Source organism: Leptopilina heterotoma, unplaced genomic scaffold (assembly GCF_015476425.1).
Source record: "Leptopilina heterotoma isolate Lh14 unplaced genomic scaffold, ASM1547642v1 Lhet_51, whole genome shotgun sequence".
NCBI classification, from domain to species: domain Eukaryota; kingdom Metazoa; phylum Arthropoda; class Insecta; order Hymenoptera; family Figitidae; genus Leptopilina; species Leptopilina heterotoma.
The window spans coordinates 3619244-3644227 of NW_025111110.1; the positions used below are offsets into that span (position 1 = coordinate 3619244).

At 21.7% G+C, this 24984-nt stretch overlaps 3 protein-coding genes across 4 annotated transcripts in view; 2 read left to right on the top strand and 1 right to left on the bottom strand.

Moving 5' to 3' along the window:
- Positions 1-432: 432 nt before the first annotated feature.
- LOC122507761 (Hermansky-Pudlak syndrome 1 protein homolog) lies at positions 433-11833 on the top strand. 2 transcript variants are annotated; one of them, XM_043620642.1, is made up of 8 exons: positions 433-819; positions 2132-2397; positions 3644-4107; positions 6873-7500; positions 8083-8227; positions 11177-11290; positions 11422-11507; positions 11595-11833. In XM_043620642.1, exons 1-8 carry the CDS (start codon positions 700-702, stop codon positions 11770-11772), a joined length of 2001 nt encoding a protein of 666 aa, XP_043476577.1. In that variant the 5' UTR covers positions 433-699; the 3' UTR covers positions 11773-11833. The 2 variants fall into 2 exon arrangements, with proteins under 2 accessions (XP_043476577.1, XP_043476578.1); XM_043620643.1 differs by having other exon boundaries at positions 8107-8227.
- Positions 11834-12594: 761 nt separating this feature from the next.
- On the bottom strand, positions 12595-17277 carry LOC122507763 (BRISC complex subunit FAM175B-like). The gene is made up of 6 exons (XM_043620648.1): positions 17127-17277; positions 16452-16542; positions 16061-16370; positions 15757-15894; positions 15374-15689; positions 12595-13060 (listed from the first exon to the last, which is right to left on the bottom strand). The coding sequence occupies exons 1-6, from the start codon at positions 17250-17252 to the stop codon at positions 12704-12706; spliced, it is 1338 nt and encodes a 445-aa protein (XP_043476583.1). The 5' UTR covers positions 17253-17277; the 3' UTR covers positions 12595-12703.
- Positions 17278-19881: 2604 nt separating this feature from the next.
- The window catches only part of LOC122507762 (hexokinase type 2), a 53174-nt gene continuing 48071 nt past the window's right edge, over positions 19882-24984 (top strand). The window contains exon 1 of the mRNA XM_043620645.1: positions 19882-20121. Coding sequence (XP_043476580.1) covers positions 20065-20121 — 57 coding nt within the window. The 5' untranslated portion in view covers positions 19882-20064. The remainder of the gene's footprint in view (positions 20122-24984) is intronic.

Here is a 24984-nt window from a genome sequence, read left to right on the forward strand (position 1 = left end):
CATTATTTAAAATAATAAAAATAAATAAAAAATTATTAATGTATTTGTTTAAAATAATTGTTGCTCTAAACAATTTAAAATTTTTAAAAATAAATTTTTGTTTGACCATTTTTTTATTTTTTTTATAATTACAATAACTTAAATAATTAATTTATTTGTTTAAAATAATTGTTGCTATAAACAATTAAAAATTAAAAAAATGCGTTTTTTTTGAAAAATTTTTGTTTGCATAAAATAAATAAATAATTTTAAACAAAAAAATGTTTTTTCCGTAAATTTTTTTTTTCAACAAAAATTATTAAACAATAAATCAGTGAATCAGTGAACAAGTAGTGTCATCTGTCTGGTAAGAGTGTAATCAAAAATCCCCGATAAAATGTTCGATAAACTCCACCCAACTTTACCTGTCTGGCATTATACCACTAGTACAGCTTCGTTTTTCATTAAACAAGAAGCGCAAATGTGAATATTGTGAATATATATATGTATATATCTATATTTTGATATCATGAGTGACATTAATATTTATTCATTTCTTTTAAAATTATTTCTAAGCAGGAGATTATTAATAATGAAAGAAAGTAAATTTTAAAAGAAAAATACAATTATTAAATATACAAATACACGTCATACCATAGTCAAGAAAAAAAATATAACAATAATAATTATTCTTCATCGGCGAATGTAAATAAAACAACAATGAGAGGAATTTTGGTATTTGATCATCTTAACGATGTGCTTTTTTCAAAGTGTAATAAAAAATTTGTCAGGCACATTAAAAAATTGGCTAAAAGTCAAGGTCTTCTCAGTGAAAGTGAAGTAAGTGTTAATTTTTATTTTTTAATTAATATTGTAGGTTAATAAAATTTAATTATACCTATATAGAAAAGTCAAATGATTTATTGGATAACATTTTAATTTTAATTTTTTAATTTTATTTTATTTACATTTTAGAAGAAAATTCATTTTAATTTTCTTCTTCCAGAAGAAACTAAAAATATGCAACAACGATTTTGTTTATTATTATTAATTATTAATACTAATAATAATAAAAAAAAGTTGTTCGTTAAAATCGCTTTTTGTAATTAAGATTATAATAAAAAGCCCTAATAATTAATACTGATAATTAATCTTAATATTAATAATTAATAATTGTTTGTTGAATCCGCTTTTTGTAATTAAGTTTACAATGAAAAGGCCTAATAATTATTTTACTTTAGATAAAGTTAATTTAATCAAAACATTTGTTATTTATTTTTCATTATTTTTTCTATTTATTTTTTTATTCATGTTTTATTAATAAAAATAAAGTAGTAAAAATAATGTTAAAAAAAAGTGAAAAAATAAAGTTATATAAATAGAAATAAGTAAAAAAAATAAAAAATACTGATACATAGTATCGTATGTTAATTAGGTATAGTAAAAATCTTGACACAAAATGTAGTTTGCAAAAATAAAAATATATAAATACAATAATCAAACTGCAATATCTTAAAATTAAAAATTAATCTAACAAATCTGACAAATATGTTTTAATTTTAAACTTTTATCATCGATTGCAAAAATATTCAAAATACGTCAAAAAAATGTTTGCCAAACTGAAATTATTTAGAGCGATAAATGTTAAGAACGTATTTCATCAAGGAAAAATTAATATTAGTCATTCTTAACAATTTTTATCATTGCTTTGCATAATCAAGTACAATGTACATTTTTATTTTTTCTCTTTTTTTTGTAAATTTTCATGCGTGTCATTCGGACTTTTTTAATTATGTTTAGCAAAACTAATTTAATTACTTATTTTTACCTCAATATTTTCATTCTTTTATTCCAATATAGTACTCTAATTAATTAATTATACATATTATAATTAATTATTATACGTAAATATCTAATTAAATTGTTTATGATAATAATTGTTCCGATAATTAATAATTCCGATAATAAATATTAATTATTACCTATATTTATAATAATAGCATTTTTGACAATAATTAAAATAGCAAAATAATAATTATCATAATTATTATTATTTTTATTTAATTAAGTAATAATTAATTATTATAATGATTTTACTATTAAAGAATAATAATGATTATATTTAATAAATTAAAATTTGAACTTCTATCAGGATGAAGAGGAATCGGAGGATTCACCAAGTGCAAACATTGTCATGCAATTATTTTCTCCGATTGTGACATCGCAACATATAATGGCATCACAATTTGGAAATTCTTACACGTCAATGAAATGCGAAGACGGGACAAATATGGTTTTTGATGAATTTATGGGGAACACATTTATTTATATTTCTACCAAAGAAATAGATCTAATGAAGAGGACATTGGGAATTTGTATATCTATCATAAGACTCATTTGCGGACCTGATGTTTCTTCGTAAGTCATAAATACTTCCATTATAATCAAAATTAAAATATATAGTTCAATAGTTTCAGTACAAAACACAAATGACTTTTTTACCCCACCTCCGGGCTCGAACCAGTGAAAGTATTTAAAAATATGGAAGAAAAAAAATTATGGACCACTTATAGACCAATTACTGACAAAAATATAACCAGTCCGACTCAAAAAAGAGAAAGAGAATTCTTAAATTTAGAAGAAATAAATTTTTAATGACTATTTTCCAAAATTTTGATTGTCTGATGGCGTTCGGGTGGACCTGCTGCTACTTAAAAATTAAAATAAAATTCTGTATTCTTCAGGAGTGAGTAGAGCTCAGTCCCTACTAGAACTCAGGTGATTTTTGGATGATTAGAATACTTAAATTTAGAAGAAATAAATTTTTAATGGCTTTTTCCAAAATTTTAATTGTCTGATGGCGTTCGGGTGAGGGTGCTACTACTTAAAAATTAAAATAAAATTCTGTATTCTTCAGAATTGTTTAGATATCAGTCCCTACTAGAACTCAGGTGATTTTTGGATGATTAAAATACTTAAATTTAGAAGAAATAAATTTTTATTTTCGTATTTTCCAAATTTTGATTGTCTGATGGCGTTCGGGTGAGGGTGCTACTACTTAAAAATTAAAATAAAATTCTGTATTCTTCAGAATTGTTTAGATATCAGTCCCTACTAGAACTCAGGTGATTTTTGGATGATTAGAATACTTAAATTTAGAAGAAATAAATTTTTAATGGCTTTTTCCAAAATTTTAATTGTCTGATGGCGTTCGGGTGAGGGTGCTACTATTTAAAAATTAAAATAAAATTCTGTATTCTTCAGGAGTGAGTAGAGCTTAGTCCCTACTAGACCTCAGGTGATTTTTGGATGATTAGAATACTTAAATTTAGAAGAAATAAATTTTTATTTTCGTATTTTCCAAATTTTGATTGTCTGATGGCGTTCGGGTGAGGGTGCTACTACTTAAAAATTAAAATAAAATTCACTATTCTTCAGAATTGAGTAGAGCTTAGTCCCTACTAGACCTCAGGTGATTTTTGGATGATTAGAATTCTTAAATTTAGAAGAAATAAATTTTTAATGACTTTTTCCAAAATTTTGATTGTTTGATGGCGTTCGGGTGAGGGTGCTACTACTAAAAAATTTGAATAAACCTTGTTCGAGCCCTGCCATTTCTACTCTAATTAGTATTTAAAATTTTCATTTTCGTTCTTAATTTCAGACTAAAATCGAGTATACAAAAGGCAAATCTCGTATCATCACTTTTGGACGCTTGGATGCATTTACGAGAAATTGAACAGAGTTTTTTAACTGAGGCTGTGGAACAATTATCAGTGAATATTGATTTAGCATCATCGACTCTTAAAGTATTAACTGACGCGGCGGATAAACTTAAAGCGCAATTAGAATTTTCTAACGTTCATCTTTTAATATTGGTGGAACAAAAATTTGTATCATTATTCTCAAGTAAAAATGCTCAAGACTTAAATCCCTGCGATATTTTAATGATGATTCTAATGTGTTATGTGGCAAATAAAAGTGAATCGCCGGCAGAAAATAAGGAAACACAAGAGAGGGACATTTTATTACGACCAAATAGCTCAATTCCAAAAAATGAGGATCTCACATCAAGTTCATCGTCACTCCTATCGAATCCCACATCCGAAGATATTCAAAATCTATTCGGTATGAAAATATTTCACCATATAATAAACCAAAAGAATTTTTTTAAAGCTATAAAAACGTCTTTTGTTTCAAACTGTTTTTTTAAACAATTTAAATCATGGTTGTCATGAAAATTTAATTTTGTTTTTCCCTGACCATAAAGAATATTCTGATTCACTTTAAAAATTACTATAAAAAAATTATCTATTATATTTATTTACGAATTTCTTAAATTGTAAAATTATTCGAAAACAACCATAACTTCTTTTTTAAATAAATATTTAATCATTATTATTTTTCCATAGGACTTAAGATTCTCAAAAAATTTTAATTCAAACCTTTTGAAATTGAATTACAATTATAGAAATATTATTAGAAAACATGAAGATTTAGATCAATTTCTTCATATTTTATAATAATTAAAGGTGACTGAGTAATGAAATCATTATTTTATAATACAAGAAAATTGTTACTGTAACTTCATTAAAATAATTTTTATCATTTCAATTCAATTATTATTTTCTACAATTTATAACTAAAATTCTTCTAGAAATCAATTATTTTTAATCATTATTGAAAAAGTTCTTTGAAAATTTTCAAATTCATTTATTTACACTTTCATTTTACGAAATTTTATTTACTTGAAAATTCTTCAATTAATTATATCAGGAAATAAAAACTAAATTAAAAAAAATTCGATTAAACTTTTTTGAAAAAAAATTAATTCTACAGAATTGTTAGTTAAAAGTATGAAAAATTCAAATTTTCAAAGAAACCTTTTCAAAATTCAATTATTTCTAAAAATTCAGGGCATAATGCTTTTTTATTCAATTATTTATCTAAAATATTTAATGAAATGCAATTTTAAATCAATTTTTATTAGAAAATTCTACGAGAATTAAATATTATTCAAATATACAAAAATAAATAATTGATTGAGTAATTGAATGTTTCTTATAATTAAATTCTCATAAAAATGTTTATCAACAAATTTTTAAATAATTGAATTTGAATAAAATTGTATTTAAATTAAGTGAAATAATTTGAAATTCTGCCACAAGTTTTATTATGTATGAAAACAATTGAATTATTGCGAAGAAATTTATTAGAAATTTGTAAATAATTGAATTCTTATAAAATTTTTATTATTTATGAAAATAATTAAATATTTGCGTAGAATTTTATAGAAAGTTATCAAAAATCATTAAATTGAGGAAAATTTTTGAAAATAATTGAAATTTTGCCAAGAATTTTTTAAAAAATTTTGAAAATAATTAAATTTTGAAGAATTTTATTATCTTTAAAAATAATTGAAATTTTGAAAATAATTATTAAAAATTTTAAAAAATAATAGAATTTCTGCAAAGTATTTTATTAATTTTGAAAATAATTGAATTCTTGTGACGAATATTTTTATTTATGAAAATAATTGAATTTTGCAAAGAATTTTATTGAAATTCCTGAAACCTTTTTAAAATTAAATTATTAATAAAAATCCTTATAATAACAGTTTTAATATTTAATTATTATCTAAAATTTTAACTAAAATACATTCTTAAATAAATTTTTATTAGAAAATTTAATTATTTAAATTGAAAAATAAATAATTTATTCCATAATTGATTGTTTCTTAAAATTGAATTCAGGCAATAAATTTTATCAAAAATTTTTTAAATATTCGAAGAAGAAGAAGAAGAAATTCGATTAAAATTGTATAATAAATAATTAAAATCCTGCGATGAGTTTTATTTTATGAAAATAATTTAATGTTTGCGTAGAATTTTATTAATTTTTTTTTTTTTAAATAATTGAATTCTTTTGGAAAATTTTATTAAATTAGTAGGCATTCAAAATCATTAAATTAAGGAAAAATTTTGAAATTAAAATTCTTAAAACCTTTTCAAAATTAAATTATTAATGAAAATTCATACAATAACGGTTTTAATATTTAATTATTATTCAAAATGTTGCTAAGAATTTCATTAAAATTTTTGAATATAATTGAATTTTGGAGAAAAACTTTATTATTTATAAAGAAAATTGAAATTTTATCGAGAATTTTAAAGAATTTTTGAACATAATTGAATTTATGCGAAGAATTTTATTACTTTTGAAAATAATTGAATTTCTGTAAACTTTAGTAACTGCTCGTAAATTCATTTTTTTTTTTGTGTCTTTAACTAAAATTCTTTTTCTTCTTCTTCTAAAATTAATTAAATAAATATTGGAAAATTTAACTAATTTCAAAAGAATTTGAAATATTAAAATTTTTCAAAAATCTTGTAAGTTCTTTAAAATTTTTGAATTAAACTAATTAAAAATTGAAATTTTCTAAAATTTCAAATTGAAACCTTTAGAAGTTCATCTATTTATGAAAATTCGAGTGAAAATTATAAACGCATCTTTTTTAAAGTTCAATTAATTTTGAAATATTTAAGTAAAAATAATAAAATATTCATTAAATAATTGATGAGTAATAATTTTATGATGATATAGTTCTTCAAGGATTTAAGTTATTAAAAAATAAATTATTATCAGAAATAGAAAAATTTGAAGGTTTTTCATTAGAATTCGTGGTAATTTCATAATTTATGAGGCAAACAAAAAAGACACCAACATTCGGAATTTTCTTATGAATTTGAAAAATATAATTTTTTTCACTACTTTTAATAAAAATCCCTGACTTTAAGCATTTCTACTTTCCCTGTCTTTTCCTTGACCTATGGCAACTCTGTAAATAAAATAATATTTCGAAAAAATCACTAATTTTCTAAAAATATTCACAGGAGAATCAAGATATTCATCGATAAGTGAAGGACTTTATACCTTCGCCGAAGACGGTTTGTACAGTCAATTAGTTTTACTTGGATCAGATGAAAATTTCACAGCGAATGCAATTCATATTTCAAAATTATCGGAAGGTATTAATTTAGTGACAATTGTTGAGGTAATGAATTCGGGAATTTCCTGTGGATTGTATAATAGTTTTTATCATTTAAATATCATTAATAAGTTACAATTACAAAGGGATATGGATGATCTGAGATCGGCTGTGGAAAATTTAGAGACATCCATTAAAAAGACAATAGACGGGATCAAGAAGCATCGAGCATACATAAACAACGACATAGACATGTGTCAAAGACGTTTACAAGTGAAATGGGAATTTGTCCGCAAAAAGTATATAGATCTTTTTAAATCAAGAGATCCAGATTTCATTATTCAGATCGAGTCAAATATGTCAGGTTTCATTGAGACAATGAAGGAACTCTTTCGATTGACATGTTTCGATAGGAATTTATTGCGACAGGGTTTTGACGTGATAACAACCGTCAGTCGACTCGTCAGTCAAAAACTCAATGATTTCAGTGATTTTCTCAAAGTTAAGGCACTCAAGAATTTTAGTCTCGGATCATATCCTTTTCAAAATATGTTTATAATGTACCGTACATAATGTTTTTTTTTGCTAGCATTGTTTTTTGTTTGAGTTTTTAAATAAAAGATTCATTTTTCATTTATGAGTTTTTCTTTTATTTAAATTCTCAATTTTGTGTTATTTCTGAATCGTTATGAGTAACATTATTTTCAAAAATCGAATACATTTGTCAAGTTTACACAACATTTATAATGAACGATTTGGGAGAAAAAATAATTTTCTATTCAAATTTTTCCCATATGAAAATTCAGTTTTTCTGCAGATATCAAATTGAGACAAAAAAGATTTTTACAGTTTCTTAATCATGAAGTTAAAAAAGAAAAATTTGTAAACGAAAATATAATTTTGAGTTTAAACATTTTTTTTACAAACTTTGATGATAAATGTTGTAAACTTCACCAACGTAAAATCATTTAATGTTACCATGAGATTCAAGAAATTTTTTGTACATATTTATTTTGTATATACAACAATTTAGGTGATTTCCAAAAAATATGCCTGCTTGTGTAATTAATTGTACCGCTTGTTGAATATCTGTCCTTAATGTTTCAATTATATACGAGAACTTCCCTAACCATCAACAAATATTTGGAAGAATTTCCCGGACTGGTCCATTTTATTTACATCGATCGAACTAATCACCGACTAACAGCTCCGACTGTTGATTTTACAAATTCAGAAACTCTACAACTCACAACTACAAAGGTGAAGAAAAAATTTATTTAAAATTCAAAATTTTCTATTTTTTTTTTTAAATAATAATTAAATAAGAAAGAAAAATTTTTTATTTCAAAGTATTCTTCATGAATACCATCGAATTGTTTGCAAAGAATTTTATCAAAAAATTTGATAATAATAAAATTTCTTCGAAGGATTTTATTATTTAGTAAAATAATTGAATTCTCATGAAGAATTTTGTTATAATTTATTTTTAAATAATGGAGTTTCTTTAAGAATTTTAATTCAAATTTTTTTAAATAATTAAATTTTATGAACAATTTCTTTCAAGTTTTTAAAATATTCGTGTTTGTTAATAATGAAAATTAAAAATTTAAGAAAATAATTGAATTCTTCTGAAATTTTTTATAACGAATTATGAAAAAAATTGAATTCTTTCGTGAAATTGTTTTGAATGTAATTGAATTTTTGCAAAAGAATTTCACTATTTAGAAAATAAAATTGAATTGTTTTCCAAGGAATTATTAAAATTGTAGAAAATAATAAATTGTATTTGTTCGTAAAATGTTATTACAATTTTGTTTGAAAATAATTAAATTTTTGCAAAAAATGTTACTATTTAAGTATAAAAATAATTCTTAAGAAGAATTTTTCAAAAAACATTAAAAATTTTTAAAAAATTGAATTCTTTCCTACGATTTTAATAAAATTGTATTAAAAATAATTCAATTTTTGCAAAGAATTTTACTATTTATAAATATAATTGAATTTTTTCGAAGAATTTATTAAAATTTTAAAAAATAGTTCAATTCTTTTGAAATATTTTATGACGAGCTAGCTGTCGTACCCGTCTTCGACGAGTTTTAGTTTCTACCAATACATTTAAAAGTGTTTCTACCAATTTGGAAAATCAGAAAATAGCCGGGAATTTGATTTCACCGGAAAATTAATAATTAGTTACCATTAGCTATTTCGGTAGGAAAATATTACTATTTAAATTATCAAAATTTCGAAAGACCGAATTTCTTAAAATTCAACATTTTTTCGTATCTTTTATTGCATTTAGCTTCATTATTTTTAGGCTCTTCAAAAATGCTTTACTTATTCAATAGTCTCCACTCTTTGGTAAAAAATCTAAAATTATCAAAAATTCGAAAAAATTTAAAAAACGGAATTTCTTTAAATTCAACATTTTTTCTTCTTTTTTATGGCATTTGGCTTCATTATTTTTGGGCTCTTGGAAAATACTTTACTTATTCAATAGTCTCCACTTTTTGGTAAAAATTCTAAAATTAGCAAAAATTCAAAAAAACGAATTTCTTAAAATTCAACATTTTTTCTTCTCTTTTATGGCATTTGGCTTTATTATTTTTGTGCTCTTGAAAAATACTTTACTTATTTAATAGTCTCCACTTTTTGGTAAAAAATCTAAAATTATCAAAAATTCGAAAAAATTCAAAAATATGAATTTCTTAAAATTCAACATTTTTTCTTCTTTTTTATGGCATTTGGCTTCATTATTTTTGTGCTCTTGAAAAAAACTTTACTTATTTAATAGTCTCCACTTTTTGGTAAAAAATCTAAAAATAGATAATCTATAAATCTATAAATAGATAATTGTATTTTATTGAAATTTTTTATTAGAACAAGTTAGAAAAATATGAATTCTTTCGTGAATTGTTATGAATATAATTGAATTTTTGCAAAGAATTTTAATATTTATAAATACAATTTAATTATTTCGATGGATTTATTAAAATTTTAGAAAATAATTGAATTTTTTCGATAAATATTATTAAAAATTGAATTTTTTTGAAGAATTTACTAAAATTTTAGAAAATAATTGAATTTGTTTCAAATTTTTTATTATGTAGAATGAGTTCTGAAAAAAATTTAATTCTTTCGTGAATTGTTTTGAAAATAATTGAATTTTTGCAAAGAATTTTAATATATTTATAAATATAATTGAATTATTTCGAAGGATTTATTAAAATTTTAGAAAATAATTGAATTTGTTTGAAATTTTTTATTAGAACGAGTTCTGAAAAAAATTTAATTCTTTCGTGAATTGTTTTCAATATAAAATTGAATTTTGCAAAGAATTTCACTATTTAAAAAAATAATTGCATTTTTTCAAAGGATTTATTAAAATTTTAGAAAATAATTGTATTCGTTCGTGAAATGTTATTAAAATTTTGTTTCAAAATAATTTAATTATAATTTATTTATTAATTATAATTATAACAAAAATAATTGAATTCTTACAAAGAATGTTTTTATTTATGAAAATAGAAAAAAAAATGAAAAAAAATTTTATGAAAAAAAAAAAAATTTTAATAAAATTCTTCGCAAGAATTCAACAATTTTATTCTTGCGAAGAATTTTATTAAAATTTTTGAAATTAATAAACAAGAATAATTAATTACTAAATTAGTTAATAATATTGAATTTTTTTAATGTTTGAATCTGTAATTATTAAAAAATTCATATTTGAAAATAAAAATTTTTATAATTTGCATAATAAAATAATGATAAATTGAATATCACGTTCCACGCGCGTGACATTTGCTAATTAACAATAAAATTCCTAATTAGAAATAAAATTTGAAAGAAACATTAAAAATAAAAATAGATTCAATCTAAGATTTTATCTATTTTCAGAATTTTTCCACGCAGTTTTAAAATAATTCGGTCATCAATTTTCAAGACAAATCGCCAACAATATTTTTCCATTTATAGAATTTATTTTCCTCTTTCACTTGTACAATTATTACATTATTTATTTATCACAGAAAAAAGCCGAAATGATTGTGTTTGTTTTTTTTTCATTCCCAAAATTCACAGTTTCATCTCTAGTAATATTAATAGTAATTATATAATAATTATAATTATAGGACAATAAAAGACTGTTTTTTATTTTATACTTTATAAGAATGAACATATAGTTTATTAAAGATTTTTGAGAAATAATTTCAGATATGGACAATGATTGAAGAAAGCAGGATTCATTTACAAGAAGGTCATATGTCTGTAATGTGGAAAGACACGACTTTTAATTATGCCTACTTTTTATGGTTTGAAGACAGTTCGGTGAGTATCGTGACTTTTTATAGAACATTAAAAATATTTATTTTTTCCTCCACGGAAATAATGTAATAATATATTTTTAAATTTTAAATTTTAAAAAAAGGAATAATAATAATAATTTTTTCTTTTCCAAGGGTACACCACTTAAAAATAAAGAATATGTTAATCACATGATTTCGAATTTCGGTGTTCCTGGAATACTCTGCGGAGATTATTACAGGTTTGTTGAAAAAAATTTTTTCCCCTTCATTTTTTATATTTTATTAAAATACTAATTTAGATTAATTGTAATTCTATTGATTCATAGAAAAATAGCGAGTGCTTATTTTCCAAAAGTATCGCCAAATAGAATGAGGATTTATGAACTTTATTGTGTTCATCTTGGATTGGCAACTGCGTCTTGTGTTTTGGAACATTCGAGACGTTTAGCGGCAACAATTTGGGAAGTTACTGGTTTACCAAATAATCCCGTGGATATTATTTAAATTTTTTTTTTAATTATAGTGATCTGGTTTCAGTGCAAATTATTGCGACGAAGAAAAAGACTTTACATGACAAACGTTGTATTATAATAATTGTGTTGAGCAGTTCATTATTCACCGATTTATACAGTATTTATAAAAAGCATATCGTAACATAAAAATTTGTTTTTTTTAATGCTTCCTTGTTTCTTTCTTTCTTTTTTTTTTTTTTGAACTGATCTTACAAAAGAGAATATTTCCTATAAAGAAAAAATGTGTCGTGCCTACACTTTTCTTTGGTGTATTTGTGAAGTCTTAGAATATCAGACTCTTTTAAGTAATAAAATATCATTTACTCTTATATTGCTAGTAGAATTTCTTTCTTGTTTAGTAAAAGTTGATCCTGCAAGTACTTGGCGATTGCTTTTTAAGTATCGCTTTTTTTTGCAAGTATAAACACTTAAGTACAGAGAGCAACTATTCGTAATTTTTTTCTTTTCAAAGTTCTTTCAGAATATGTTTAGATAGCGTTTATATGCAGCTAAAATAAAATCAATCTTCTTTTGCACTTAGGAGTCAAGGCAAAGTTCCTATTATTATAGCAAATTAACAATCTTTAGATAACACTACACAGTAAAATTTGTGAATTCTTTCTTTTTTCTTTGAAAAATAATTAAACCTTTTTTTTTATTATTTTCTCTTTTGAAAATATCGATCGTCGTCGATAAAATAAGGATAAACTAATTATTAGGAACTATTCATTATTAACTTTCAAGATAATGAATTATTTACAATGGCATTTTTTTAGTGGAGATTATTTCCAGTAAAAAGAAAATGAAAACAAAATTAGTATATCTTTTGTTTCATTAAAAAAATAAAAAACAAAAAAACAAAATTGGAATGGCAAATAGTAACATTCTTGAACTTATTATTAATTTTCTGAATAACTTATTCGTCAAGGTGTTGGTTCTTTATTAACTAAGGGAAATGTCTCTTCCTGACTGTTTGAACCAAAATCGGCAATAGAATGACGTTCATTTCTTTTACCTGTATTTTTAGGAGAATTCGTCGTTTGTCTCTTTGACGTGGAATATTTTTCGTCCACACTACTTTTATTCACTGTTTTTAATCCTCTTCCCCGACCTTTTGTATTATCTGGCGAACTATTACTTGCGCTTCGAGCTATATCACTGTAACTAAATTCCGAGTACGAGTAACTTCGATTCTCCTTTGAAACTGGCGATTGACTTGGTCTTTCAAAACTCATTTTTTTCATCAGGTGTGGATTTTGGAATGTCGTATTTGACAATGGCTGAAATTAATGTTAAATTTAATAATTTAAAAAAAAAAAAATTAAAATTAATATACAACAATTTTATAGGCCTCGGATCGATCATTTTATTCTGAATAGTCACAAAAATTTTATTTTGTATTTTTCTAATTTTTCCCTGAATACATATTTCTCTTATTTCAATAGTAGCTTCAATTCTAAATTTGAGTAATATTCCATTATTTTTAAAAGACAAAATATTAAATTCATTTCAATAAAATTGAACTAAATTTACAGCTTTTAGAAAATTTCATAACAAATTACTTTTAGGAATTCAATTATCTTCAACAAATTTTAATCAAAAATTTTTTAAAAACCTAATTTTTTCAGAATTTCTTAAATCAATTATTCAAAATTTTAATAAATTTGTTAAATTTTATAATAAAATTGTTAAATAAATATGTAAATACTTTTACATTAATAATAATTAAGTTTTTAATATTTAAATACTTTGTATATTTAAATATATAGTAATATATTTTTCCACAAGTGTTGAAATTTAATAAAATTTCAATTTCAAACATTCTGAAATTTTATTCCTTCTAAAAATTAAAACTGTAATTCTTCTAAAATTTAATTACTTTATAGAATTTTAACTAAAATTATTGAAAAGTTTAAACATTTTTCAAATTAATATTTAAATGTAATTAAACTTCTACAGCAATTGAAATTTTCAAAAAAAATTTTAAGTTGAAACCTTCAGTAATTCAATTATATTTTTAAAAATTGCAAGTGTGACTTCTTCAAAATTCAATTATTTTCTAGAATTTTGAATTAAAATTATTAAATTATTAAAATTAAAATTATGTTATTTTTAATAAATTAGAGAAAGTTTTTTGAAAATTCATTTATTTAAAAAAAAGAATTTTTCACTTAAAATACGTCTAAAATTCAATTGTTTTTCAATTCAATTTTATGAAAATTCATTTATTCAAAAATTTCTCAATTGAATATATATTTAAAATTACTAGCTTTAAAAACTAATTTTAAAAAAATCAAAATTTTTTAAATGGTCCAGTTTTTTTTAGAATTTTTAATCAAAATTATTCAAAATTCAAATCTTTAAAAACTTAAATTTAAAAACCTTTTGAAACTTAATTATTTCTCAAATTGTTTAGTATAACTCTTCCAATATTCAATTATTTTGTAGAATCTTTAATTTCATTTCTTCTTAAAATCAATTATTTTTGAAAATTTCCAGAGAATTTAATTATGTAAAAAACAAAAAAGAAAGTTAATTTAAAGTAGAATTTAAAATTTAATTATTTACAATTTAATTTTACGAAATTTCGATGTTTCAAAAATTTTTCAATTTAGTAAAAATATTCCAAAAATTCAACAAAGTTCAAAAAAATTTGAATAAAAATTTTTCAAAAAAACTAACTTTTTTAGAAATAATTAAAATTATTTAAAATTCAAATCTCAAAAGAATTCAATTTGAAACTTTCAGAAATTTTTGTTATTTTTTTTCTGAAATTTGAAATTTTCGAATATAACTTTTTCGATATTCAATTATTTTGTAGAATTTTTAATTTCAATTCTTCGCAAAATCAATTATTTCTGAAAATTCTGAAAATTTTCAGAAATTTTTGCTTCACAATGTTTTTTTTCTTCAAGAAAAACAAAGATCACTTAAAATACAATTAAAATTTAATTATTTTCCATTCAATTTTACAAAATTTCGATTTTTCGACAATTTTATGATTCAACTAATTTCACTAATTAATAAATAAATAATTAATTAATTAATAAAACTAATAAATAAATAAATAAATAAATTTCAAAAATGTTTCAATTTAATTTTTTTTAAACTGAATTGTTCAGAATTTTTCAATTTAATTGTTTCTTAACATTTCTAATATAAATTTACGAAAAATCAATTATTTTTCAAAATTTATTTTATATATTTTCTCTGAATCAATTATTTTGAGTAATTGTCAAGAAGTTCTTCGAGAATTTATTTATTTAAATAAGAAAATTCAAGATTTTATAAAAATTTCAACTGCCATTCTGTTATCATCGAATTACATAAAAATATTTTAAAAAGTCTAAATTAAAAATAAATTTTTGACTATAGAGTTATTTTTTATTTATCACATTTTGAAGATCAAATTAAGTAGTATTTTATACCAAAAAAGTGGCATTTTTTGCAATATTTGGAAGAAAACTCGAAAAAGAAGCAGTTTATTAAAATACTTCGAGAAATGTCGCATTTTTATTAAATAATCGAAAAAAGTCATAATATCCAAGGCCTGTTGTTGTATTAAAATAATTATTTAGAAACAGTACACATACCACATGAGATGGAGAATCAGAATCAAATAAATCATCAGAGTGTGTAGATCGTGGTGAACCATGAATTTGAGCTGTAGTTGATATTTTTTCACTTTCTATACTGTGTTGCACTTCAGAAGCCTTTTCAATTTGTGTAATAAAATTTCTCAAATTTTTTTTCAACAATTTAGCTCGCAATAGATGAATTTCTTCCTGTAATTTTGAAACTTCTTCGTCAGATCGACAAACTTCTGATATCATTTCATGCAAATAGTCTTCCGATCTTTTTTCAATTATTGACACCATTTTCACACTCGATGTGTTATTTGGATTTAATCTAAAGGAAAACGAATAATTAATTCTCTGAAAAAGAAAGAAATTAAATTCTAAATTAATAAACGTACTTTAGTCCATCAACAAGTTTCGTAAAACAATTTGTTTCTCTGAGTCTTCTTTGTGGCACCGATTTATAATCAGATCCATCGAGACACGCAACATCATCACCCAAATTATTTACTCTCATTGCAACTGGACGATATGAACTGAAAAATTAACAAAAAATTCAATGAACTAGAAAATGATTTTAACTTAAACAGTTAAACGTTAAAACATAAATATAGTTTAACTGTCCAATTGTACAGTTAAAATCTAAATTTAAATTTCTTTAAATTAAGAATTTATTAGTTATTAAAATTTCAGGGAACTTACTCACGACAATATTGAAGACAAACGTGTCGGAACTTATGAGTACCTAAATTTGTCGTTATCGAAGAATTTAAAAGAAACATTATAAAATGTTCTTCGCGTGCACGTGTTAAATTCGAAAAAAACGACGCAAATTCTTTGTGTAATATTTTATCTTTCATTGTTGGTTGTAGGAAATTGTGTTTACGAAAATGAAACCAGCCGACTACACGTTTCTCCATATTTCTTACGACGGAATCCAATCTTTCTGGATGAATTCTTCCAACTCCATCTTTTATAATGTCTTTCGAACAAACCGTAACTGTCTCAATATCTATAATCAGTAAAATTTAATTCTAAATATCTAATAATAAAATATTAACAATATTAATTAAAAATGGATTTTTATACTCACTAATGTGATGCTCAGTTTTCTCTACTTGTCTCTCACAGTCCGTCACTTTTTTCGTAACAAATGTCAATACATTTCCAAGAAGCAATCCTATCTGTAATTATTTATCTTCGTTACAAAAAAAATCGATAATAAATCATTATTACGAAAAAAAACCGCAAAAAATAGAACATAACCTAACAGTTGTTCCTTATTTTATCAATTTTTCCCTTCTTCTCTCTCTTTCAATTAAACTTGTACATATTCTTACAAAAACTACCAACTTTTGATATTAAAATACAAAAATAAACCACGTATACAAAATTATTAGCATTGTTAATAATTAAAAGACATTTAAAGAGCCGTAAAAAAAGGTTATTCTGCAAATTCAAATATCGTCCAAAACTTTTTCAAAATTAGACCAATGGTCACATTTTCCATCATTCAATATTGTAAAATTACTCTTGACATTTTTCTCCGTTAATATTATTGATATTATTCTGCAAAAAATCAACTTTATCATTTTTTTTTCAGTGTATGTCACACTGACAAAATCCATAAAAGTCATTATAGGTTAGACGCAGAGAGGTTATGTTCACATTTTAAAATATGTCATTAATACCAAGATAGCTGACAAAAAATGCGCATACTTAATTATGTAGAAAGATAAAATTGAATAAGAAATTTTATAATAATTACCTGATCACCATTACTTCGTGCATTTTCGTACAAAAGCAAAGAAAGTGCAGGACCAGAAATAGTAACAAGTACACCAGCTTCCGCCATGTTGACAACTGCATTAACCTGCATTGTACACCAACACATTTACACCTATAATACGTTACACTTCATGTATATGAACTTTATGTCACTCACACCAACCAAACCACTAAAAATAATAAAGGCGCGAAACTTAAATCCGATTTATGGCTTTAATTAATTTAAAAGAGCAACGCTCAAAGTGTGATATGTACAATTTCTATATTATTAAATATTATTTATAATTATGTACAAATAACAGAAAATAATTATAATTAATAATTATTTGTTGAACTGAGTTTATAATTAGGTAAATAATAACAATAGAAAATAATAATAATAACAATAATTATTATTATTACTATTATTATTTAAATAATAATAACCACCGAAATAATAGAAAATACAAAATAATAATAACAGTAATAATGAAAATAATAATAATAATTGTTACATAATAGCAAAAAAATGTTGTTTTTTCAAACAAAAAAATAATTAGCATTACAAAAAAGAAGAATAACAAATAAAATTGTTACAATGAACTGACACATTTTTATTGTTAAAAAAAAGTAATGATTGTTTAATAAAAATTCATTAAATAATATTTAAATTGAAACGAAGATATAAAAGAATTTGTTACAAAAAAAAACTTTAATTATTTGCGATTTTAAAAATAAAATTAATAATTAAAATTACATTTAATTGGAAAAATAAGTTTATTCATTTAATTAAATAATATAATTTATTTTTTGGAAATAATTAAGTTTATACATTCAATAAATAATTGAACTTATTTATTTAAAAAATAAGATAATTTATTGAATTTTTTTATTTAGAAATAAACTTAATCGTTCAACAAATATTTAATTTAATTTGTTTAATAAGTAAATTTTGTTCCTACGATAAATAATTCAATTTATTTATTTACAAAATAAGTTTATTCATTTAATTAAATAATGAAATTTATTTACATAAAAAATGAACTTATTCATTAAATGTTAAATAATTTTCAGTATTTTCATAAAAATAAAATATTCTAAATTATTTTTTTAAGTATTCTTAATCAATAATAATAAAAAAAAATTGATAATTATTATTTTTTACAAGTGATTAATTATTATGAATAATAAATATTAATAAATTAATTTACATAGGTAATTATTATTTAAATATTTTAATATTTTGCTTCTGCTAATAAAAATTCAAGTTAAGTCGAAAAGTTATTTTTGAACTTTTTTATAACTTTATTTTTATAACACGTGTGCCATCTTTTTTAGAAAATAGCAGAATGTCTTCGAAAAATTACAAAAAAGTGAAATAATTTGTTAAAAAAATAAATTTCAATGTAATTTTGATTTGAATCATGTAATTTTTTATCGAACTAATAATTTTTATATATGCAACAAATACAATGAAAAAAAATGTATTTTCATATTTTATTACAAAATTAATTTTTTATTGTTTTCATTAATTTATAGTTTTGAGTCAATTAAAAAATATTCTTTAACATAGAAATAAAAATTATTTTACACAAAAGTCAATACCTATTTCTATAAATAATTTCACGACAGACAAGCAATTTATTATTTTAGTCAATGGTCAAATTTTTTTCCATCGAAAATATAATTATTATTCTGTGTAATAAACTAAAAAAAAATTTATTTAATTCAAGTAATTCATTCATATTGTAACCGTAGCGACAAAGATGTGCCTATCTTAATTTATAATTTTAATTTTTTAATTTTCTTTTTTTTCGTTCTGAAGAGGACAGCTGTGCTGCCGAAACGTAAAAAGAATTGAATTTCTTTTATTTTTATTTTCCTTGACTCAGAGTGATCGTTAAATTTCACTATTTATTATTAATTACTTGTCTATTATAAAAGAAATATTTACTTGAATCAAATAATTTTTCTTTAATTCTTTTATTTATTATTGGTTCAAATGCAATTTATTTGATTTAAAGAAAAATTAATTCAGTATTTGAAGCAAATTATTTATTTAAATAAAAATTATTTGATTCAAGTAAATATTTCTTTTATAATAAGCAAGTAATCGCTTATTTAAATCAAATACATTTTTTTCCTAAAATAATTTTAATTTAAATAATAAAAATAATTTAATAATTTTACAAAAATGAATTTGTTTCTCAATATGCGCGAAATTCTTAAATATGAAAATTAAAACGAAATAAAATAAACCTCCGAATGACTCAAAATTTGTAAGTCTTAATTAATTAATTGTCGAATGAATTAAAAAATATTATATGATAAAAATAAAAATTATTTTACCCAAAAATATTTTTACAAATAATGAAGAGTCAAAAAATTTAATATATTTGAGTCAAATTTTTTTCCACCGAAATAAAAATATTTTTCTAAACAATGGTTTCTAAAATAATAGTTGAAATAATACTTTGACAAAAATTAATTTTTCTATCAATATCATTACCGCAAAATTCTCAAATATAAAAATCCGAAAATTCAATAAAATAAACATCCGAACGAATCAAAAGTAAACGATGATAGATATGTTTTGGAGTTGAAATTAAACGATCAAAGAAACGAATGATTGACAAAATGGGGAAAAATAAAGCATGTTCATAAGAAGGTAACATGTACTATAATAGAGTTTGCTCTCCCAAAATACCTGGCAGACATACTACATTAGACTCGTATATTTCTAGCCAGTAAAGTTAGGATTGGCTGTCGGTTCTGTGATGTAAGCAAAGTGTCTTTAGTAATTCGCAATAGAAGTCATCAACGAGAAGGTGTCCAAGATAACTTTTTTTTCCAAATTCATTGCAAATATTGTTTTTTCCTCTTCAAGAAAGAAAGGATATTAAAAAAAAAAGAAAACATTTATCAATAATTATACAATAATGGAAAGTGAGGATTGGAACTATCTCGCTGAAAAATGGGACCACATAGCAGAACCGGTGAGTCAAAGCAATTTAATTTCAACAAAATATTCTACATTCTAATCGTCTTCAAAAGCGTAGCGAGGAATAATAACAGATTTCTTTTAACCCTGACACAAATTATTTCAATCAAAATTTTGCGATCAGAACCACCAATCTGTCAATTAATTATCATAAGTTTTTTCCGGTATTTTTATAAATAAATAAACAATTAAATAAATGAGTAAATAAATGACTAAATAAACAATTAAATAAATAAGTAAATAAACTGAATAACTAAATAAAAAACTAAATAAACAATTAAATGAACAACTAATTAAATAATTAAATTAATAACTAAACAAATAACTAACTAAATAAACAAATAACTAAATAAATAAACAAATAATTAAATAAATAAATGGACAATTAAATAAATAACTAAATAATTAAATAAATAACTAAGTAAATAACTAAATGAACACGGAAACGAAACTTCACCTGTAACAGCGAAAAGTATCTTTAGAATAGCGAAATTATTAATTGAAATAATTAAAATTTGCATTAATTATATAATTTTTACTACCATATTATGATGATTCAAATTGAATTAATGATAATTTTGGAAATAAGGTAACTAATAAATGTTAATAGAAATATTAATTACGAATTTGACACTTAATAAAAAATAAAAAATTGTTATTGATTAATGTTGCAATTAATTTAATGTGATTAATATTATAATTAACATTCTAATTAATGTGGATTGTCATATATTGTGATTAATATTTTCCCTAAATTTGAATGATTAAATTACTAATTTGAATTAGTGACTGACTTTTTGCCTTTGAATTACTAAATTTTACTAATAAATTGTAATTTCTATTTATTAGTAAAATTTATTAATTCATAAGTAAAAAGGCAGTCATTAATTTAAATTAGTAAACATTTTTACTAATTCAAATTTAGAAACTTGTAATTAATGTCCTAATTAATATTATAATTAATATCCTAATAAATATTATAATTAATATCGTAATTAATATTGTAATTAATATATTCATTAATATTGTGATTAATATTCCAATTAATAATCTAATTAATATTGTGATAAGTATGATAAGTATGAATATTCGAATTAATATTCTAATTAGTATTTTAATTAATTAATATTGTAATTAACATTCTATTTAATGTTATAATTAATATTCGAATTAATGTGGATTATCATAAATATTGCGATTATTTTTGTGATTAACGTTCTAATTAATATATTAATTAATATTGCGATTAATATATAGTAATTTATATTATGTCACTTATAGTAATTAATATTCTAATTAATATACTAATTAATATTCTGATTAATATGGTAACAAATAATTAGTATAATTAATATACTAATTACTACTATGATTAATAGTAATCAAAATTCAAATTAATATTGATAAAAACTACAAAGTAATCAGTAAAAGAATATTACTATTGTCAATGACAAAAAATTTTCACTAACTTTTTCTTTAAATACAATGTATACAGAACTGTTGACATTGTTAAAAAGGCTATTTAAGAAACATTTCTACTCTTCCTATTTGTTAATGTCAAAACAGCTTCCGCGGAGCATATCAAACCGCGTGGTGTGTATGTATGCGTACTTTCGATGATCTTGATTCACGAAAACGTCACGAAGGTCATGGTCAAAACGTCTATACAAATGAGTCACAGAAACAAGTTGAGAGTAGAAAAAAAAATAAAGCAAAGTTCATTTGAGTGCTAGTGTATGGTCAGTTATCTATTTAAAAAGAAAACCATGTTAATAGTTAAAGAATTTTAAAAATCAATTTTTTATTTTATAATTAATTATATAAAATCGCAAAAGTTTTTGATAATTTTCGCAAAAAAATATTAATAATTTCTCATTTTTTAAATTTTTTTTTCTCTCTTTTTTTCTGTATCCGTATTACAATCAATAGGGGATAAGAGAGTACGCTGATAATTATTTAATTGTCAGCCACGACAGAAAGTGAGAAAAAAAGAAGCGTGATCTCATTTTTGTGCTTTCATTATTATAATGATTATTTCATTATCAATATTTTTCTGAATAAATTTATATTTCTATTTATAATAGATATATATCTCTATTTATTTCTTCAATTTATCGATAGTGGATGATTCAAATGATTTAAACTGATTTGTATGATAATATTGATAACAATAGTAATAATGATAATAATAATAAAAAAATACACTGAGAAAATAATATATTTGACTCAAACATAATCTTTGCTATACAGTCAACTAAAAATTATTTTTGAATTAAACATAATAATTTTGATTCAAAAAAATTACGTTTAATTCAAACATATTTTTTCTGTAAATAATAAATAATTAAAAGAAATATAATAATAATAATAATAATAATAATAATAAACCATACAGAAACGAAACTTTACCTGAAACAGCGAAAAGTTTCTCTAGAATAGAGAAACTATTAACTGAAGCAATTAAAAATTTCGCTAATATAATAAAATTTTGTAGTTGTTTCAGGTAAAAAATTGTTTCCGAGTAAAATAATCAAAATAATAATTATAAAAATATTGATATTAAAAAATAAGTAAAGTATAAATAAAACTGATATTTAATATGAAAATATTTACCACACTTGAGCAAATAATTTAATAAATAAAAATAATTGATCGAAGAAAAAAATTTAACCTAATAAAATATTCTACGCACTCTACTAACTTTTTTTTCTTTTTTCTTTTGCGTGTGTGTGATAGAAATACACTTTTTTCACAATAAGAACACACGTGTTAATTGAAAGAGAGGATACGTCACAAATTATATTTATAGTTAAGGGTGTATATGTATAACTGTCACGTGACATTTTCACGTGGGCGATTGTGATGAATTTCAAGAAATTAGTCTTATTAAGGGCGTAATACACAAACGAAATAATAAAATACGTGTTCTATATGTTTAACAATTAGAATAATATGTCGATTCATTTCTTTTTGAATCAAATAAAAATTCAAAAGCAAAGCAAAAAAAAAAAAAAAAATCTAAAGGAAACCCACATTGAATTCTTTAGCCAAGAGTAATAAATTTAGTTCACAGTAATAAATTTATTTAAAATATACTATATAAACATAAACAAAAGGTATTTTTACTGTATATATAATAAACAACAACATCCGGATTTCTTCCAAAAACACGTGGCCAATATTTTTTTTCTACAGTAAAAAACCATAATAAGTTTATTTTCAAAAATAAACAGCGACTTGTTAAAAACCGCAAAATGAAAATTATTAAAAATTAATAATAAATATTTATCTGTAAAATAAAATTAATATTTAAAAAGTTAAATTTATTGAAAATTCCATTCAACATTTTTTTGTGAGGTTTATTTTATTTTTGAGATTAAAAATTAAACTGAAAAAAGACAAATTTTGACACTAATAAACTATAATTATTTATTTAAATAATATATTTATTTAAAAGAATATTTTTATTTAAAAAATATATTTAAGTAATATATTCATTTAAACAATTAATTGTTTTAAACATTATTTTTATTTTAAGAATATATTTGTTTAAGCATTTATATTCATTTCAAAAATATATTAATTTCAGCAATATTATTATTTATAAAAATTCCAAAAAGCTTAAAAAAATTTCGACTAGAAAAATAAATAAATAAATAAATAAAAATTTCAAATTATCAAAATATAATTAACACTAGTAATTAAAGATTAAAATAAATTTCAACTAAAGAAATGACGATTAAAATTTTTTTATTCTACTCACGCAAAAAAATAAATAAATAAAAATTCCAAATTCTCAAAATTGTACTTAGATATAATTGATACTTTATTAATTAGAGATTAAAATAAATTTCAACTAAATAATTATTTCAATTTTTTGAAAATTTACATTTTTCCCCAGAATAAAAAATGTCACGTTTAATAAATGTTTGAAAATATGATAAAAGAAGATCCGCTATAATAAACTTTTCATTTTATGTTCCTGCAATAACTGTTCATTAAACGCTTTTATCACTTTATGGTTAAAATCTACTTGCAAACATAAATCAATTTTTAATTTAATCTAATTCCCTTTCAAGCGAATTAATTAAAAAATTAATAAAAAATAAAAGAAAAATTTCCCAAAAGCAAATACGCAAAAAAAATAATAATATACAATATACACCAAAAAAAGAACTAAATTCTAAAGCAAAAAAACATTTTATAAAAAAAAAACTTTAAAAAAACATCTTTTTACATAAAAAAAATAAGTCTAGTGATGATTATTCTCAACCTATATAAATGTTATCAAAACATTAATTTTCATTAGACCATAACAATGAAATCGAAAGACGTAAATCGTAAAAAACTTTCACATGAGATAGTAAAGGATGACACATATACAATCTGCGTGTCCTTTTCCTTCTCATTCTTTTTTACGATTTATGCGACTTTTGATATCATAGTGCCGAGGACAAATATCTCAATAATTTTCAATCATTTATTTAAATCACATTTGTAAGAAGTACGTCATTAAAAGAAATATTGAAAAATATATAAGAATTGCATTTCCATATATATCGAAATATGTGGGTTTCGGTTCGATAGCATAATCTTTGACCAATGAAATGCTTTCAAGCACACTGGGTCATTCTTATTGTTGATTTCTTCATAAATATTCAGCTTTAAAAAGAATATATTCGCAATTCTTTTCCATAATCTGCTTTAAGAGAGCAGGACTTGCAAATCACATTGGTGAAAATTTATTTTAATTAAATTTTACTTAATAACTATTATTAATTAATAATTGATTATTATTAATTATTAATATATAATAAATTATATAAATTAAAATTTAATTCAAATATAAAAAATTATT